General features: G+C 46.6%; 1 protein-coding gene across 10 annotated transcripts in view; it reads right to left on the reverse strand.

The window, feature by feature from the left end:
* Positions 1-19,447, reverse strand: part of Nav2 (neuron navigator 2) — a 669,303-nt gene that overhangs the window by 199,220 nt on the left and 450,636 nt on the right. For 8 of the 10 annotated variants that reach the window (XR_010049935.1, XM_063256804.1, XM_063256807.1 and 5 more), the window contains 3 exons: positions 12,266-12,527; positions 8,518-8,586; positions 1,650-1,816 (listed from right to left, as the gene is read on the reverse strand). Coding sequence is in view for 8 of the 10 variants with exons in the window: in XM_063256804.1 (XP_063112874.1) it covers positions 1,650-1,816; positions 8,518-8,586; positions 12,266-12,527 (498 nt within the window). In the remaining 2 variants the exon portion in view is untranslated. Of the gene's footprint in view, positions 1-1,649; positions 1,817-2,213; positions 2,456-8,517; positions 8,587-12,265; positions 12,528-19,447 lie in introns of those variants that run through there. The other 2 variants (XM_063256802.1, XM_063256808.1) reach the window with 2 other exon arrangements.

Consider the following 19,447-nt stretch of genomic DNA (forward strand, 5'->3'; position numbering starts at 1 on the left):
CCTTTGCAAAATAGGGGTAAACAAGGCACACAGTAGTATTCAAAATAAAAATTAGCTTTTACTCATTGATGTAAGACAAAAATCCTTTCCATACATGTGTAAATGTGAATACATTGTAAAAGTTCTGGAAAGATTCATATAGAATGGTTTATATTGGTACTTGCAAAGAAGCATATGAAAACATATATATATATATATATATATATATATATATAATGTTATATATTATATATAAATATACATCAGTTTATAAGCATGTATTATTTCTGTAACCTCAGCACATTTTTAAAAAAAATACATTTGGGTATGATGAAAAAAATGAGGAAAGGCAATGCAAGGAGAAAAAAGAAGAAAGGTAAAATCCTCTTCTTTTTGCTTGGCTAGAGCACAGAGCATCTTTGCTAGGTTAGATGTCCTGGTTATGCAGGTACAGAGCTCCCAGATACGGGAAATCAGCCATACGTATCTTTCAGCTGCATTAAAATTCCCTTCCTATTTTTTGGGGAAAGATACAGTGATTAGCAAACTTGCAAGGGACACCAGCTCCAGAGCACCTAGTAATCCTGGGTTGGAGGAGTGAGTGGGGAAGATCTGAGCTCACATCCAGCAGGAGGGCTGCCCACGTTCCTGGAGCATGTTAGGACTGCAGGGTAGCTCCCCTGGATCTCAGAGAAACGGGACATTATACAGCACTAGAGAGGCTAGGGAGCTTCCACCCCACCAGGTAGGAAATGCTTCCAGGAGATCTGGGTACATCTCCCAAGATGACTACAGCACTTTGCCTGGCAGGCAGGAAGGAGACTGCCTCTCATTGAAGAATCTTCTAAACTCTTTCCTCCAGCATTTTAAGAGCTACAGGCTCATGCAATCAAAGGTTGTTTTGCTGCCTTCTGTGCAGGACTCCCATGGTGGGTTAGGGTGGTATTTACCTTTCTCTCCATCCTAAAAGCTCAGAGGCATGGATAGTAAAAGTAGCATATCCTTTTATCGCAAAAATGATACCATCACAACCAAAAGCAATGTGGTCTGCTCTTTGCATGTAGCCATGGTCTTCACCTAGCCAACCCACAGTCCTAGCTTTTTTAAGAGGTGAAAATTCTCAATTTTGATGGGTAAAGAGTTCATCAACTCACAAAGGGCATGTTCTAAAAAGGCTACCCTTCTGGAAAAGCATGTAATCTGATGCAAATTCCAAGTGCTACATTGCTTATGTCTGTAGATAGGTGACTTACGGGCCCCAATTAAGCACGTATTCTTTTTGCAGGCCCTGAGCTAATTCCCAGGACTCTGAAAAGACTCAGCGCCTTTGCAGTAACCTACATCCTCAAATCTTTTTAAATTCTTAGATAGAGTCTCACTAAGGCTGGGCTTGAACTTGTGATCCTCCTGCCCAAGACACTCAAGCTCAGTGGTTACAGGCAGGTGCCAGCATGCTGGCTACAAATAGTTACTCTGGCTGGTAACTGTGAACATCATATTTCCCCCACTTTGTTAAGGCCGTTACTAACCACGTTGCACCAATCAAGCATATCCTTGTGACTCATTTACATGTTTCTATTTGAAAACTCAGCCCTGATGCCAACCAACTTCACCCAAAGGGATGAAGCAGTTCTGCTATAAAGAAAAGTGGTGTAAAGAAGATGACTCACCTTTTTCGTGGCTATTCGGTGCTGCAGGTGGGGGCGGTGAGGTGACTGGCTTGGACTTATCATAGTTGTTAAAACTCTGGCTGCGCCGGTTGTTAGCTGTGGCTGACCCTCCTCGAGTTTTGGCTTCACTGCCTGCAGCAGATACCCTGGCTGTAGGACCCGGAAGTCTAAAATGCAAAAACATTCACGATAACACATTCAGTCTCAGGAAAAGAGCAGCGTTTCAGAAGAAGGAATTGCAGCCATGTAGGAGGTTTAAAAAAAAAAAAAAAAAGAAAATACCATCCCAGACATGGGGTTTACGGGGCTTTGCCAGTCAAAGGATTTGGAGGAACCACTACAAATATCTAGGCTAGTAATAACTCCAGCAAAGTCCAGTAGCAAAATGTGCCTAGCAACCTTCTGAGCAAAGACAGAACTTTTGAAGAAAAAAAAAAAATACATAAACTAAAAATACAAAGCTCATTTTCCTTTCCTTGTAAGTATTTTTACTTTTCAGTAAGCTATATCTTCTCTAATTCCATCAAGCATGGAACATAAAAAGCTTACCCCTCAAATGTTTACCTTATGTACACATTTTCTGGAAGCTGTAATCCAGGTATGTGCAGATAAAGAAAAGAACACAGTTTATAACGGGAAAAAGGGAATGTCTACCACACAGAACTCAACACATCTGCAATGAAAACTTAAGGCTAAGATACAAATACCTGTCCAGACACAATTTTCTTTCAACGCTTGACAACCTGTCTCCCTGGCATTGCTTTGAGGCTGAAGCCCAGATTCTCTGCACAATCCATGGATAAATTCATAAATCTTTCTGTAAAACCAGCAGGATTCAGTTAGCCCAAAGACAAACATACACTTTCTCTTTAAGTAAAACACTTCGTTTTGGGTAGTTTTGAAAATAAAGTCACCAGACTTCCTTGTTATACTTCTAAAGATAGTATAGCTTATTCTCCAGATAAGGGTAAAACTCCCAAAATCACAGGTTTGGTCCAGGGTTTTACTAAGCAGGCTGTTTCCAACAATTAAAGTCGGAAGATGAGTAAATGATGAACTATTTAATTGTATCTTTTGGGTAAAACCCATTGAGCTATGCTTAAAAACAACTGAAACCTCAGTTAACTAGCCTGAGACCCAATGATAAGTTTACACCTGGTCAGGGAGAAGCAGTAACGTGGCCTTAGTACACCCTGCTTCTGCTACTGATGTAAAGAGTGACCCACAATGTCCTTCAAGTCAGGGGTATCTGAGTGCCACAGCCACCAGCAGAGGCTCTGCGGGTGCAGACATAAGAGTTCCTTGGTCTGAAGTTACTGAACCAGGCCATACTCTGCAGGGTTCATTATGGTCACAGGTAGTCCCTGAAAGAGACTAAGGATGGGTCTGCAGATGATGGCAATAGCAATGGTATGAAGTGGCACAAGGTGCTATCAGTGACAATATTCTCCTTCAACGGGGGAATCTCACAAATATCAGGGAAATAAAAAGCAATGAAGAGGAAAAGATGCATTCTTTCCAGAGTTGCTGGAGAGTCCCCACTGAGCTGGGCCTAGATTAGGTGACAGCAGATTTTAGGACAACGCAGGGACTCTGTAGAGGCAAGACACCTGAGCATAGATGGGGCAGGAGCCAGCCTGAATCAGCTAGGCAGTCTGGTTCTCCGAGAGGCAGTGTGGTCTAGTGCATAGCACATGGGCTTTCCCACCCACAAGACTTTAGACTGATGTTGTGACCTTTGAGAGTCACACTTCTAAACTGTAACTTTGGGATGATAATAAAGTGCCTAGTGGAGTCACTGTAAATTTGAAATGGGACTCATTACTTGGCCTGTTGTTAGCCCTGGACTCATGTAATTTCCCCTTTATCTGTGCTGCTCAAGCCATATTCATAAAGAAGTTGGACACTGTAAAACAAGCATGCTGTGGTGCAAGACAGAATCAGATGAACAAGGAAACAATGGGTCTCAAAGCATGAGAGAAAAGAGACAAAAATCAACATTTTCAAAAAGGTAGGGTGAGCTTTATGAGCCACGCTCTTCATCCAGTCAAAGAACATCCCATGAGAGAAACCACGGCACCAGTAGCTACATTCTTACTATACTTGGAGATTTCTGAGTTATCTGTAGGTCTCTCTCTCTCTCTCTCTCTCTCTCTCTCTCTCTCTCTTTCAATATTCTTGGTTTTTGATTAATGGAGATAATTCCGGGCTTCCCATGGTGGCTGTGGCCAAACTCTTTTCAGTGACCGAGGGGCCTGAGTGCTCCTTTGACTAGGGTGGCACATCCTCCAAATGGCTCCAGGGTTGTGCCATGTGTCCTGTGACATGAATAAGGAATTCCTGAGGGCCTGAAAGACAGCCAGTAAATGGCAAACCATGGAAATACAGCCAGTAAAAACCTAATGTCAGCGCAGGTCACTCGCCACCACTGCCCCTATACCTAAGTCAGGATAGTTCAGTGAATCTGCTCAAATTAGAAAACTTCATGGAAACTAAGCAATTTTGTTATTATCTCATAGAGCACTGATGCTGGTGTGGTAGTGTGAAATTTGGGTTCTGTCATAAATGGGCTGGGACTATTGCTTGTTCCAGGGTGAAGCCCCCTCTCATCCATCAGAAATGTTTAATGAAACCTACCTCACATAAAGTCATCGGTGAATACATGGTGGATGGGAAATAAGAACTCACAAGGAAAAGACAAATAGTGCCAAGGATTTAGGAATTCAAAGTCAAAGAAAATCATGAAAACTTAAGATACCTGAACAATCATGGCAGCGATGTGTGAAGGAAGGCGGGTGTCACTGGACTTTCTGCAGCCTACAGAAGGTACAGCCAGTATCTTAGCCTTGTCTAGACCTCAAGGGGCTGGTTGACCCCAGCTGCCATGGGCTTACTGTGTAATGAATGGTAAGATATTCTAAGTGCAGAAGTCATTTTGAGAACTCAAACGTTGACCTTGAAGGCTGATGGAATGCTCAGGGAAGGTTGAAATAAAGGATGCCAGGGCAAGATTGGGCATGCTGAATGAGAAGGCAGAGTTGAGAATGTGCCACCCACAAGGAAAGCCTGCAAAAAGTGCAGAGGACAGAGCTGGCATGTGCTGATACCTGGACAGAATGGAGGGGAATGCAAGTGGAGGAGGAAGTCAGGCCAGAGAAGCGAAGACCTTGGACTTTGTCCTACCCTCCAGGGACCAGGCATTAATTAAAGTGAATAGAGCTGTCATTAAAGTAGAATATCTTCTAGTTTACCACTGACACAGACCCTGGGCTCCTGGCTAAATGTTTTGAAGCTCATTCATGTTAATATCCTTGTGTATCACGGGGACTTCTTCTCTCATCCCCCAGCCTGGAAGCACATGCTATCCAGCAGCATTAGAGTCCTGACTTGGTGAGGAGCTGAGTCTTGCCTACATGGCACAGCTGCAGGTGCCACAACAGATGTTGCCACAAGGGCCTGCTTGGCAGAAGCCCAGCAGCAAGAGGGGAGGCCACACCACTGATAGCACCCAAAAGGTCCCAACAACTCCCCTCCAAGCAGAACCTGACCTCTCCTACTGATTCCATGTCCAAATAGTTTCAACACCGTAAGATGGGTTCTCGGAAGCACACACATGTTGCTTTTTTTTTTTTTTTTTGAAAAACATTAAAGGAAGGGTTGTAAGGAAAAGGCAAGAGAAAAATTCTGCTGTTCTTAGAGCTGTAGCCAATTTCTCCAGTGTGTACAGAGTCAAGCAGGCAGGGTAGGAAAGCTGTCATTTCCGGCACATAACCTACGAACATATCCCTGCTCTATGCACGGTACGTGCTGATGGGAAGAAAGCAGTTCTTCTTCCCCAAACCACTTCAAAGGCTAGGAGCAGAGGGCGCCCCTCCTTGGAAGGACTGCAGCTTGTGAGCACATGCTGGGGTGGGGGAAGGATGTCCCATAATCGGAGATGCTTTTTTTTTGCTAGAAAGATGATTAAATACTAAATCTCTAATTTCTATGACATCTGCTTTTCAGCAAGTAGGCAGACAAGACTCACTACTAACTCTGTGGATTGCATTCCACAAGAAAGCTGTGTAGGGATCAACCCTGCAAAGCATGTGGGAGGAGGCCTGGCTGCCTTACCTGGCCTAGATCAACCCAAATTAACACCCCCACCATATGGTTGCTGTCTATAGTACATGTAGGTTTTATGGACCTGGAGTGACTTGGTTTAACCCTCCTGACATTAGGAGTGACTACCCCGTTTTACCAACAAGGACCCACAGGCTTACACAGAGGTTAAATAAGACAATAAGTGGGGACTGCATCTCGTAGCCACTATTGCTTTCCTGCCTCCTGAAAGCAGAACAGGCTTAAGCAGAGAGCTCACCAGCTATGCCAGTGGATGGGGCAATAATACGGTCAAAGGTAGAATCTCTGGAGACCTGTGAGCTGCCCCACAGATCACACTCCAGGATACTCAAGGTGTTTATAGTCCATCAAGTGATGTACTTCCAGAGCTCTTGGAGAAGATGGTCTATTGTTATGGTTTAGCTCTGAAATGTTCCCCAAATATCTCATGCATTCAGAAGTGGGCTTTTGAAGGGTGATGAGCTCACAGGAGTGGTCACCTCACTGCTGCATTAATCCACTGGTAAGTTCACAGCTGAATGTGCTGTGGTGAGGTAGGAACTGGTTGGGAGGTGCAGGTCCCTGAGGACGTGACCTGGAAGGATGTGTTCTGGTCTCCAGTCCCTTCCTCTTGTCTCCTCCCCTCTCTCTGCTTCCTGGCTGCCACGGTGAGCTGATTTCTTCTGTCATACACTTCCATCATGTTTCCACTATGAAGCCAGCAGATCCCAGACTGAAACCTCTGAAACCTGAAGCCAAAATAAACCTCTGTTCTTCCTAGTTACCTTTCTCAGCTATTTTGGACACAGGGACAAAAAGCTGACTAGTATACCTACCCAGCCAAAAAAGGGTAAGGTTGCCTTTTTTGGCAACTCAACCTTATTACTACACTTAAGAGTGCTTCTTCAGCTAAAGTTCTTATCAGGATTTTCCTCAAGACTTTTGGGAAGTGGGAAAAGGGAGGGTAAGGAGGAATTATTAGGCAAATAATGAAACAGAATAAACTTTTATTGCACTTTGCAGAGATAAAATGCACCCTAAGGAAACTCTAATAAGAATGTGACCCTGAAGGGAAACCCGCATTTGGCTTATGGTGACACCCCTGGAAGCTCTGTGCCCAGCACAGCCTGGGGAGAGGGAGATCCTCATCTCCCAGTTTCCTCTTCCTAAGGCCTCACAACACATCGCCCCTGCCATCATCTGGGACTGATAACAAGTCATGCATGGGATGGGCATGTGCTTCCAATTAGATATTTTCCCAGCTAGCTCCTGTTTTTCTTTATCTTGCAGGACGGAGCACATTGTGGGAACAGACACTTGATTTCACATTTCCTCCAGGCCTGCCTCTCCCCCCTCCCAGCTGTATGTGCATTTGCATGACACTCAAACTAACTGGGAATGGTTTGCAGGAGCACTGGTGTCTGCTCTGGGATCTGGGCCTCCTGTTACTCACCAGGGAAACCAGTTGTTCTCAGACATGGCTTCTAGAAGCAGTGACAAATTCAGGACCCATTGGATGGCCCCTCTCCACTCACCAAGGAACCAACTGTGTTGGTGTTTGACAGAGAGGGACACTGCCAAGCATTCTCAACCCAGGCAGATCCTTGTTTGGGTCTCCCAACGTGCAAACTTTCCAGAAAAGTACATTGTGGTTAGAAACGACACCCAGCACCTAGCAGACCAGGGAAACTAGCAGACGCTCGGTGTAGATTTGACCATGGATGATGGCAGAAGTGAAGGGTGGGTTTCCCTTTCCTGAGAGTAAGAAGCAGCTTCAACAGGCACATAAATGGAAGAATTCAACGAGAGGAAGTGGGGGAAGGAAAAGTACAGGGGATAAACCCTGCATTCTGGGGACAGACCACTAGGGCTATCATTCAGATTCCGCCACATTCGGCATGACCCTGTCCAGAGTGCCAGACTTCTTAAATTTTAGTTTTCTCAGCCATAAAACAGGGAAAATAATGACCTACTTCATGAAGACTGATGTGAGAATAAAACAAAATAATGCATTCAAACTGGTCAATAAATGTTCATCGTTCATACCTTTAAAATAACAGCTATAACAATGTGACCTCCTATTACCACCCCCCAGAAAACACCCAAGGACTGAGGTCATGCTATAGCAGACAGGCCAAAGTCTGCTATGAATCAGGAGAACTAAGTGAGTGAGCCTATTTTTACTCTATTTTGACTTTATTTTGGGGGGAATTGAAGCAATCTCTCCATGGTATGCCCGGGCACCCAGACACAAAGATAAGGATGCGCTACTTGGTATTCATATTTTAGATTACTGTAACTCATGGGAAAGCCAATCCCACATTAGTAATTTTAATAATAATGCCAACAACACTACACACAAATAAGATGCAGGAAAGTTCAGATAAGATGCAGGGCTAACGTAGGGAGCAAACGTCCTAAAAGCACTATAAAAAATAATCTGGAGACTCACTTTTTCCTACATCCCAGTTAATTCTGGCAACAAAGCAGTCAAAGGCAAAAAGCAATTAAATGAGAAACACCACATACACCTCAAGCTCACTTACATGCTGATACACACACAGGCATTCGCACACGTGTGCGTGCACGCACTCAATAACCCCATGGCCACTTTCCAAACTCCCATCCTTGTATTGTCAGCCAAAGCATGTTTGGTTTTCTGGAACTGCAAACATGAAACAGGGAGAGAAAAGCCAGTGCAGAGTGGGTAAAGGGGCAGTGCGTTGGGATGTAAATCATGCTTTGCAGGACACAGAGGAAGTCTAACCTAGAGATCTTTCTCTGACCCAGAGTGAAGCGGATGATTTTGCTTTGAGATGAGTCCTTGGGTGCTGCACTGCATGACAGGAGAGAAAAAAGTGGAACAGATGAGTGAGGAGAGGGAAGAAACATATCAGACACACAGAGAAAATAATAGTAGTCTTCTGACATTGGGGATGCTCCCGCTTTGATCCCCTTGCCCGCATTCTCCCACAGGATGCAGATTTCTTTCTTTTTTTTTATCGGTACCAGGGATCGAACTCACGACCGCCTGCTTGCAAGTCAGGTGCTTATACCTCTGAGCTAAATCCCTGTTCCCGCTGCACCCATGTATCTTGTGACTTGTTCATGAAAGGATCAAGGTGACAGCTCCAATGTTGAGGTCACTGTTCTTGGGAAGTGGAGAGAGAAATGACAATGGAGGAAAAGCAGGCAGCGTCTTCCTGGATTTTTGCTTAATAGGTGAATACTGATCATCTGTGAGTTAGACACACAGGGAGAGTGAGGCACGCCTTGGACACCACACCCCTCTTCTAGACTCTAGACTGGTGAGTGACTTCCTGGGGTCAGATGTGGGTCAAGTCCTTGGCTACCACAGGCACTTTGAGAAGAGCTGAGGAGGCAGGTGGACTCCCACACAGCTGTCCTAGAGGAGTCCCTCTGCTATATTCATGCCAGTACCTCAGCTTCCCTTATCTTCCACACCTCTTTCCTTAGCAAACTTCATGAAGTGTTGCTAAGTGTTAGTGTGTGCTACACTGCTGACTGTACCTGGCTGTAAAACATTGTCTAGTGTGTTTGTAACTGGTGGAGTTCTACCCTGGCATTTGAGCTTGTGTCAGTATGGGCCTTAGTGATCAAAGTCCAAACCATTACCCTTGGGGCTTTGGTTATCAAAGACAGACTTTGAGGGCTGGGAATATAAGAAAGCCAAGCTAGTGATAAAATTTCACAATTCTTAAATTTATAGTTGGATAGGGCATATCATATCCTCAGGCTTTAAGAACAAGATTATTCATTGAAAGTAAGTTTAAAAAGTATCAGTATATAACTGGTAACACCCACACCTGCAAAAGGAACTCAGTCAGGGAGAGTGGTGATGAGGATGTGCGCCTACTCCTAACACCAGCCCACCTCACCACTCTGAAGGGCTGGCGAGTCGTGATGCCAGGAACCACCTGGTGGCTGAAATCAAAATAGACTTAAGTGAGTTCAGCTCTGCATTTACTGAGAGTGGGATGTCTTCTCTTCTTAGGATTTGGGTGCTCTGACTGGAAATGGCCACTGCAGGGTAGCACAGCTCCTTGCTTCGGAGCACACGTCCCCTGGAACCCTGTTGCATGAGACGCTTTACAATATGAGAACAGCACTGTGACCAAGTCTGCAAAATGCTCAAACCCAAGCCCCTTCTACAGCTTAACAATGCACCCAGGCATCCTCATGTCCATGAATAATACCTCCACTTCCCTAACTACCCAAGCCAGAACCATCTGGGATCCCTCTTTCTCGCAGTCCAGAGAGGGAAGCTGTCTGCAGGCCTCCTGGCTCAGCCCGAGTTACCTGCCTATGTTTATCCCTCTAACTGTGCCCGCCATCTCCATCCAAGTCCCTACCATCTCCTGAACTGCAAAACACCTCTTTTTTACTGGGGTCCTTTCTTCCATTCTTGGTCTTCCACAACCTTATTCTCTAAAGAGAGCAAAGGTAACTTTTTTAAACCTAAAAACTATAAATGCAAGCAAGTCTTTCTCTTACTGAAGGTCCTGTCATGACTTCCTGAACTCCTTAGACTGATGTCCAAAGTCTGTACTCTCTGTCCTCCGCACTCTGGGACCTTGCCACACCAACCCTCCACTACCTCCCATGGGCTTGGCAGTGACCAGCTTAGCTTCTCTTTCCTTCGTCCTTCACTCTCCATGTCCTACCCCAGCACCTTGGTGCCAGTGTTCCCTCTGCCCGATCTCTAGGACCAAGCTGCGAAGAGTTGGCTTGTTTTTAGCACTAACTTCCCTCCACTTAGGGGTCACGTCCTCCACGTGACCTTCCCATCAGCTCCATCAGGATTAGCACTGCAGCACTGCTTCACTGTATCATCCTGCCATGACACCCACCACCATCTAACACTTCCTCCTGGTTATTTGTTTGTTGGCCTCCTCCAGTAGCCCGTGGACAGCAGGTACCCTGGTTATCTTGTTTATCCTTGATTTCTAAGGGCCTAGCAAGTGCTGGGCACATAGAAGACTTTACCCTAACTAAAGAAAAGAATGTCCATCGGCAGGTTCAAGCCCCTGAGCAGGCCTAAGATAACAGTTACAACACCTTGTTCCATGCTGTCTTCCCATTCCTCATCCCCGCCCCCTTCCCCTAGAATGTAACCCAAGTGAATCTGCCAGAGAATAAGCGCTCTTTACAAAGCAGCCTGGCAAATGACTGTCCCAATCACCCAGGCCCACTGGGAATCCAAGACCCTGGAATATCTCCCACTGGAAGGGTGCAGTGTCTATGTGTCTAGTCTTCATGGCTAGTCCAGACATCTCTCCAACCCCACGCATTTCCCTAATGCGAACTGGATATAATTAGAGAATTAATTAGGGGGCCTGCTTACATTACACCATCCTCGTCAGTTTTAATACCAGTACGATTGGGAAATCCCATTTCTCATGGAAATAAAAAAAGCTACAATGATCTATAAGACAGCTGCTGAACTTGAGCAGTTTTGGGCTTTGTCCAACTAAAAACAGGAGATAAAGACCATCAAGGCATGCAAGAAACTGTGTGATTATCCATGCTGGTGCTCTGGGGCACTGGAAAGACAAGGCATTACTTTCCAGCACAAATTACATGAAAAGGAGCAATCAGATCAGGGCCATTCAGGTTTTACAGCTAAGACTGCTTACCTGAAGATAATCACAATGGGCTTCTTTTTAGAAACCTACCATGTGTCGAAAACTCTCCCATTCCTAATTCCCTCCTTTCTTTCTTCCATTAAAACAAATGATTTGCAAGGTGACCTTTTGCAGAGTTAAGAGGACAGCCATGCCCCCTGCAGCACAGCACAGGGTACACAATGGGCACCCTATTTGTGCACAGCACTATGGTGAGTCTCAGTAGGAGCATCAATCCCCAGGGGACACCGGCCAAATCCAGGTCCTGGTTCTAGAAAGCAATGGCCACTCCTGTGAGGCAGAGCCTTTGCTCACTGAGTTCAACCCCACTCCTGCGTTCTAAGTTCTAAGTTCAACAAATCTCAGTCACATTCCTGGCCACTGCCCCCAGCAAGGGATGCTGCCCTTGGGGAAAGGGGCTGGCCTTGTCCTACCTACACTTGATACCTTTCCTTGCTTGATTTTCTTTCTGGTAATGCGAGGCATCTGTTAGAATAGAATTTTTGCCCTCACTAAGTAAAATGACCCTCACGCTTTAGCTCTGAGCATCTGGCTTGAACATCAACACACAAAGGGGGTTTGAGGTCTGCTTTAGGTGCTGCTTATTACACACAGGTGGGTGTGTAACAGGCTAGAGTGATAACATGGGCAGCTTGTTAGCTCTGGCTGCTGGAAACACTGACCTATGAAAGTGTGCATCTCTGCTGGGACCGGAAGAAGGCCACTGTGCCAAGGTCAAGGTCTTGCTGATCCTGCATGAACCTTGGCACTTTTCAGGCCTGGGGAAGCCTAGGCAGCATAGGCTACAGTGTGGTCCATGCAGAGATAGATGCCTGGCAACAGAAAAGTCAGTCAGCAAGGAGCCCTCACCTGGACTGCATTTCAGCTTGTGATTTTGATGGCTGGTGTGGTGCTGGCTGGTGAGGCTGGCACAGGGCTTGGGGAGCAGCTGGCACCTGTTGCTGAGTGGTGCCAGCCTGGCACTGGGAGGGGACCCCGGCCGCAGGACACCCGGCAGGTGGCACAGGGGAAGAGAGATGCTGCTTCTGGGGCTGCTGCTGCTGCTGCTGCTTGTATCGGGAGAGGCTGAAGAAGAGGCCTAGGATGGCCTTGAGGTTTCCATTCCTGATTTCTGCAAGACAATAAAGAGACTCTGGTTAGCCATGGAGGAACCTTTCTTTCTCCCATTAAAATGGGCCACACATGTGTATCAAGCCTGCAGGATGTGACACTTCCGGAACACTGCACTGGCACTGCGGTCTGTGAAAATCAGGCCTAAACCACAATGAAATTAGCTTATTCTCCCCACTGGGATTAGAGCGGCTATACCGGGCAAGTTGTAACTGGATGTCTGGCGAAGACCAGAGGAGGAAAGTCTCAGATAGAACACCACTAAAAAAGCAAACGTGGCCAGCAAGACCAAGCTTGCCTACAAGTAGAGGGAACGGACACTCTGGACCCAGGCATGCTCTGGTGCTAGGGGAATCGTGTCAGGCCCATTGGCTCTGCCAAGTCCATGTCCTGAGCCTTGAGCCGTTGTCGTGTGCCAAGTAGTTGCCACCCTATTCCCAAACCTTGCTCTGTATGGTGCCGTCATCTTCCTCTGAAATCCACAACTCCTCTGCTATCTGTGGACCAGATAGCTCTCATGTGGGGGTGTAGGGATGGGTCATAGGACTTGCCTCTGTACAGCATTCCTACGAAATAGCTCCTGTCCGAAATAAATCAGAACTCGATGGGAAGGAATCTCTTCTTATTCCAGAGAGTAAGTTTCAGCTGTTAAAAATGCACTTGCCTCAAGGCATTCATAGAGCTGAGAAGAATAATTTATTCACAGGCCAGGCCAAGGTGATGGGTCACCAGGGGCTGTTTCTTGGGCGATCCTTTGTTTTACACAGTGCTTTTAAGTCAGATGCTGAAGATCAATGCTGAAAGTGACCCAAGGGTGAAGTTCTAGGCCACCTGCAGGATGGCAGAGCAAGAGGAGAACTACATGGGAAACATGCTTGGCCTTTTGCTTGCAGACATCCGGCTGCATTTTTCTCCCTGATCTATCTAGAGGGAAAAGATGGGAACTGGGGCTTCAGGGACATTGCTGCAGGGGTGGAGACTGTAGTTTTGCCTGGCTGGGAGTGCACACTTCAGGGTCACCTTGGGAAGGCCATGGATGGAGGAACTGGTGCTTTCTTGCAGGCTCAGCAAAGGGTCCAAGTTGTGAACAACCTCCAGAACCACCCTGCCTGCTCGCGGCCTCCAGGTCTTAGATGTGTTGTGTAGGCCAGAACGGGCCGTTTCCTACAGAAGCTCCTCCTGCAGCTTAGAAGGAACTGAATGTATGGACTTTTGGAACCCAGGCCTCACCTGTGCTTCAGGAGCCAGCAGGCTCTGATCAAGGATGAGAGCTGCTGGGATCAGTGTACAGAAAACCCCAGCCATGGGTTCCAATCTGTACCCTACCACTCTCTACCTGTGCAGTCTTGGCCATGTCATTTCATCTCTCTGTGCCTCAGGAAAATGGCCATTCTGAGACCATCTGTCTTGTCCCATTACACATGCAGATCCCGCAGCTCAAATAAGAGTGTCTGTGTGAAAGCCCACTGTTCTTGGTTACTATATGAAGACCACAGCCCCAGAATCCCAAATAAGATTCTCATACAGCTCTGGCTTCATGTCTCAAAAATGAAGCCCTTTATCATAGTGACCTTCATCATTTATTATGCAAGTCATGATATTTTTGAGAGTGAAAGGGAGGAGCTCTTAATTATGCCAGGATGACCAATCTATCCAGAACTGACCCAGACAAACCGGCACATCCTGTCACTGAATGTGGAGTATCCTGCATTGGAGGGATCAGAGAAAGTGCCACAGATGGGTATGCACTGTATCTGGCTCCTGTGGATAACCCAACTTTAACTTTCGGTAGCTTCCTTCTCCATCCTACAGAAACCAGAGAAGACACACACATCTGCATGTTCTCCAAATGTTCTCACCAAGTGTTCTCACCTGCACACGCACATCATGGAGTGTGAAGTTGGATAGACCGTTCATGCTTATGTTACTCATGGAAAAGGGGCCCCGCCCATAAAGTGACACACCTGTCATTAATTACCTGGTGGGACAGTGACAGCAAGGGACAGAATCAAGATGAGGCAACCAAGTGATGACACTCAGGATTGGCATTTGTGAAGGAATTTGAGGAAATGATTTCCCTTTGAACTGAATCTACTGGAAGGTGAACATGGCACTCAGCATGGGGAGAGAGGCAACCTATACAAGGGTTATTTTTAGTGCCTTTGACATCAAGTGACTTGTTAAGACACCTTGGAATAGCAAGTACTACTATAGACTAGTGCGTGCCAGGCTAAGCTCTCCATATGCATGATCTCATTTAATCCTGTGCACCTGAGAAGTAGTTTAATCCTCTTTTGCTTAAGGGGAAAAAGGTTTTACAACCTCTCCAAAGTAATGAACAGCTCTGGAGGTGGGATTTGAATCCAGGTTTTTCAGGCTCCAAGTTTGGCTTCCTAACACTGTGTAACTTGGCTCACACATATATGCATCATGAGTGGTGCACCGAAAAGCAGAACAGATAATGTTTTATTTATTAAGCTCGCTGGTAGGCATGGAAGTAGTCTTTATTCTCGTGGTGTGTCAAACATTCCAGGACATAATTTTTTTTTAACCACACAAGGAAAACAAAGAGGCAAGACATTTAATTCTGCATATCCAGCGCCTCAAAGGCTGTCCACTACAGAAACCTGTCATGTCCACCTTGGCACCCCCATGACCTTAGCAGCTGACTCCAGTGTAGATGGTGAAGGCTGGTCCTGTCATAGTCTCTCTCTGTTGTGGTAGTCAAGTCATTGACTATTCAGAGCGGCTTGTTTCATCGTCCCTAAAGCATTTTTAACTATCAAAGGGCATAATGTTCCTCCAGTAAACACATTATTTTTTCAGGAGGTAGCATTTTTATTATAAAGATCATTGATTTGCAGGAGCCAGAAAAACCTATGGCTGAATCTCACAGTCTGTCACTGATGTGCTTTAAGCTGTTCTGATTCAAGTTCTCTGGATCTCAGTGTTCTTCTCTTATAAAATGGGTATCATCTCCCCTGCCTGCTCTTTGAGAGTTGCTGCTGAGGGAAGACGGAATGAGAAAATGCATGCAGAGCACCCAGGGCAGGGCCTGGCACTGTGTTTTGTATTTTGGCTCAGAAACCACTCTTAGAATCGCTTGGGGCTCTCCCACAAAGGAAGCTTGAGAAGAGGCTCACCCCTCCCCCAACAGCCCCCCACAGGTCAGTCCCTAGTGTCCAGAAGGAAACCAATCGTGACTGGTCCACACTGCAGGAAACGTAACAGTTTTAAAAATAGCTTTACAGAGGTATCAAATAATTGGCAAATTAAGGACATCATTCAATGAAGGTTAGTAAATTTAGTATATTTAATATAGTTTTAGAAGAGTTCTATCACTCCAAAAACGTTCCTCATGCTCCATTGCAATTAATATCCAAATCCAGTCCATGAATCGCTTTGTTTAGATAGCTTTGTCTCTTCTGAACCCTTTCATGGAAATGGAGCCATGCAGTGTGTAATCTCTGCATCTGGTTTCTTTTACTTCACATAATGTTTCAAAGATTCAGCTAGGTTAGTGCATTTATCAGTTTCTTTACTTTGCTGAGTAGTAGCTCCTCACATGGACAGGCCATATTTTGTTGTTTATTCATCCCCCAGCTGAGGGATATTTGGGCTGTCCCAATTTTTTTGTTGTTGTTTTGTTTTTAAGATCACAACAACTCAAGAGTGGTGAATGTTCTGAAAGCCCCATCATCTATACCATGGGTGGTCTATAGTAGACAGCATCCAAAATAGCTAGAATTGTATTCTGTCCACATTTGCGAATGGTATTTGTCTGTCTCCCAACAGCCTGGTGAGCTGGCTCCACAGAAGGAGCCTGAAAATAAAATACAGAGCCCACAGGAATGTTTCCCTCCTGACCTTTTCCAAAGCTTGGGAAAGAAAGCTTGGATCTGATTGCCCAACCTCACCTTGCCTTTGAGAGGGGGATAGAGCAGAACTAGAGAGAACTGCCTTGCCCAGGGAGATGCTATGGGGCTGAGTGCCTTCTCTGCTCGTGGCCGTGGTCACGTCACGTTTGAAGGACAAACGCCAAGGGCCATGTCCCTGTTCATTAGAATGCAGTGCTGTCTGAATGCACAAGTTATTTGCTTTCAGGCTGGTCTTTCTGCCCACCCCCCAGGTGGTCCCAATCTGCACAGTTGCCACAGGTAATATCATCATGACAGGTAAGCAAAACAGGAGTTATTATCTTCCAGTATTTTTCAACAGAAACCTTGGTTTAGAGTCACAAGCTTTGGAATAATCTAATAGGAAGAAACCTGCGGCATGGGGCCAAGGGGATTTGGAGCCAAAGAGGAGCTACTATAGACTGCAGACTACAGAACCACTAGCCAGTTCCCTTTAGGCTGTGAGGCTCACCACACTGACTGGGACTGGTCTCGTTAGATAGGCTGTCTGTGCACCTGGCACAGACCACCCTAACCCTCCCCTGCAACTCCTATGGCCTCCCATGTCCTGCTCACAGCACTATTCACCAGGGAAGGGTGACAGGGTGGGAACAGAGCCTATGCTGTGGGGTCCCTTGGGCAGAGGGGCAGAATCAGTCTACTCAGGGTCACACTCCAGTGATGAGGGTGGAAGAGGTGGAAAGCTTCCACTTACTACTTGTGAGGTCCAGAGACCCCCTGCTTTCTGGCTCAGGATGAAAGAATAAACTCAGTCCCTAGACCACAGACCTAGGCCATCACGAGGGGGCTGATTTGGGTGGTGACTAATTTCACTTTCAAAGCACACCCTCAGCTGGGTGTGGTGGTGCACATGTGTGACCCAGCACTTTGGGAGGCTGGGGCAGGAGGATTTTGAGTTCAAGCCCAGCCCAGGCAACTTGGTAACTTAGTGAAAACCAAGAAATAAAGAGGGAAAGAAAGATGGATGGACAGAAGAAAGGAAAGACAGAGGAAGAGACAGATACACTCTTTGCAGGGTCTCCAGCAAGGATCTCTCTGCCCGTTTCTCCAACCTGCTAGGCTGATAAAGCGCCAGTTCTTCACCTCCATGTACCTATGTCCCCTGTGTTTTGTCCTCCATCTAGATTTCTCTTCACTCTCTTTTCTGCATGGGGAGTGCTCATTCATCCCGGAAAGGCCAGGGAAACATCAAGGGCACTGCAAAGTCCCTGGCTACCGCAGGAGGTGCCGATCACCACCGCTGGGCCAGACCTTCCCATGAGCTCTCTTACTACTTGGAATGAAGTCTCATTCTGCACTTGTATGGCAGCACTTCAGGTCCCCAGCGCCTAGCAGTGTGCCTGGCACACAGCCTATGACCAGCAGATGTTTGCCGCTCTCCACAGAACATGCCTCACCCTCCTGCCCTCTGTGCTCCACTGCAGAGGTTCAGGGTCAGGCAGCAAAAGACCCAGTTGTCCCCAAACTGAGCAGAGAAAAATGCCATTGTTCCTTCCTGCGGAAGATTGAGGGACACTTGTGACAGGTAGTGTGTGTCAGGAAGTGTTCAGGGGCGGGGGAGGTTCAACATCACCCAAGGGCAGGAAAGACTAAGCTCACAGGACTCTGGCAAAGCTCCAAGAGCAAAGGGCTGCTGATCTCCTGCGGGGGAAGCACAGAGGGGACCCAAAGCACGGGGCCTGCAGCTCCTCCACACAGCCTCTGGCCCGAGGCCCTGCCGTCTGTGCCATGGAACAAAGGCTCTCTGTGGCTGCCACAGGCAGGTCAGGGCCTGCGTTGTTGCAACTGCAGGACAGGTGCACACACCCTCTGGTTCCAGGGCCAGCTTTAGTCACTGGGAAAGGGTAGGGATGTATCTCTGGGGCTTTCCAACCGCCAGTGTGCTTTTCATCACAAGAGCAGCCTCGGGGCACTCAATCAGCTTCAAAAGAGAAGCATTAAGACTGCACCTCTCTTTCAAACACTATAATGCTTTCCTAGGAGTTTGCAGGTGGCTAGAAACATAGACAGTGGTGAGTAGGAGAAAGCAGGACTTCGAAGGGAAGAGGACAGCAGCACAGCTGACCTGCTCACCTTGTAGGCATCATTTTGCCATAGGTTGGGGCTTTGGGGTTATGGTTTGGACCTAAAAGGCACCCTCAAATTCTCATGTGTTCAGAGGTGGGAGTTTTGGAAGATGACAGCATCATGAGAGCTCCAATGTCATCAATGGGTTAACTCTGCACTGATGAGATCACTTTTGGTGGCATTACAGGGAGGTGACAGAAGCTTAGGAGGTAGGGTCTCGCGAAGGGAGTGGGTCACCTGATATGACCTGGGGACTATGTGTTGTCCCTTTCCATGCTGGCTGTCCCCCTCCACTTCCTGGCTGCCATGAGGCCAGCAGCACTGCTCCCCCATGCCTTCTGCCAGGACGTTTCTGCCTCGCCACAGGCTTTAGAGTAGTGGAGACAGAGGATTGAAACCATCGAAATCAGGAACCAAAATAAAACCTTCCTCCACTATGCTGGTTTCCTCAGGGCTTTTGTCACAGTGATGCAGAGCTGACTGTCAGAGTTGGGTCCCTCCTTTGTTGGAAAGGGAACAGAAGGTGGCTGGGGGGAGATGAAATAAGATGTAAGTGCTCAGTAACTGATGTATGGCAGGTGCTCAAGAAATGGTTTCCATTCTGCCATTTAGGCTTTCAAGAGAGATTTCTGGTGTGTGGAATTGTGACAGAGGCCCAATTCAAAGATAAAAAGCTAATGAGTACCCTTGCTCTTTTTAAGTTCAAAGAGGTGACAAAAGATGAGATAAATCACCCTCCCCAAGAGTCAACCTCACTGCTAGACACCAGCTCTGCTCTCTTCCTACCCTCAAAGAAATCAATGAAAAAGATTGAATGACAGAGCATCACTGTTGGGGGGCAAGGCTTGATGGTCATGGAGAGAGGACAGGTATTTCCTGCTCTCACTGAGGAAGTCAAGGCTCCAGGAGAACCATTGAAAATAAGCTGCTGGCAAAA

Source organism: Cavia porcellus, unplaced genomic scaffold (assembly GCF_034190915.1).
Source record: "Cavia porcellus strain 051 isolate PalLab524CR breed Dunkin Hartley unplaced genomic scaffold, mCavPor4.1 scaffold_9, whole genome shotgun sequence".
In the NCBI taxonomy this organism is placed as follows: domain Eukaryota; kingdom Metazoa; phylum Chordata; class Mammalia; order Rodentia; family Caviidae; genus Cavia; species Cavia porcellus.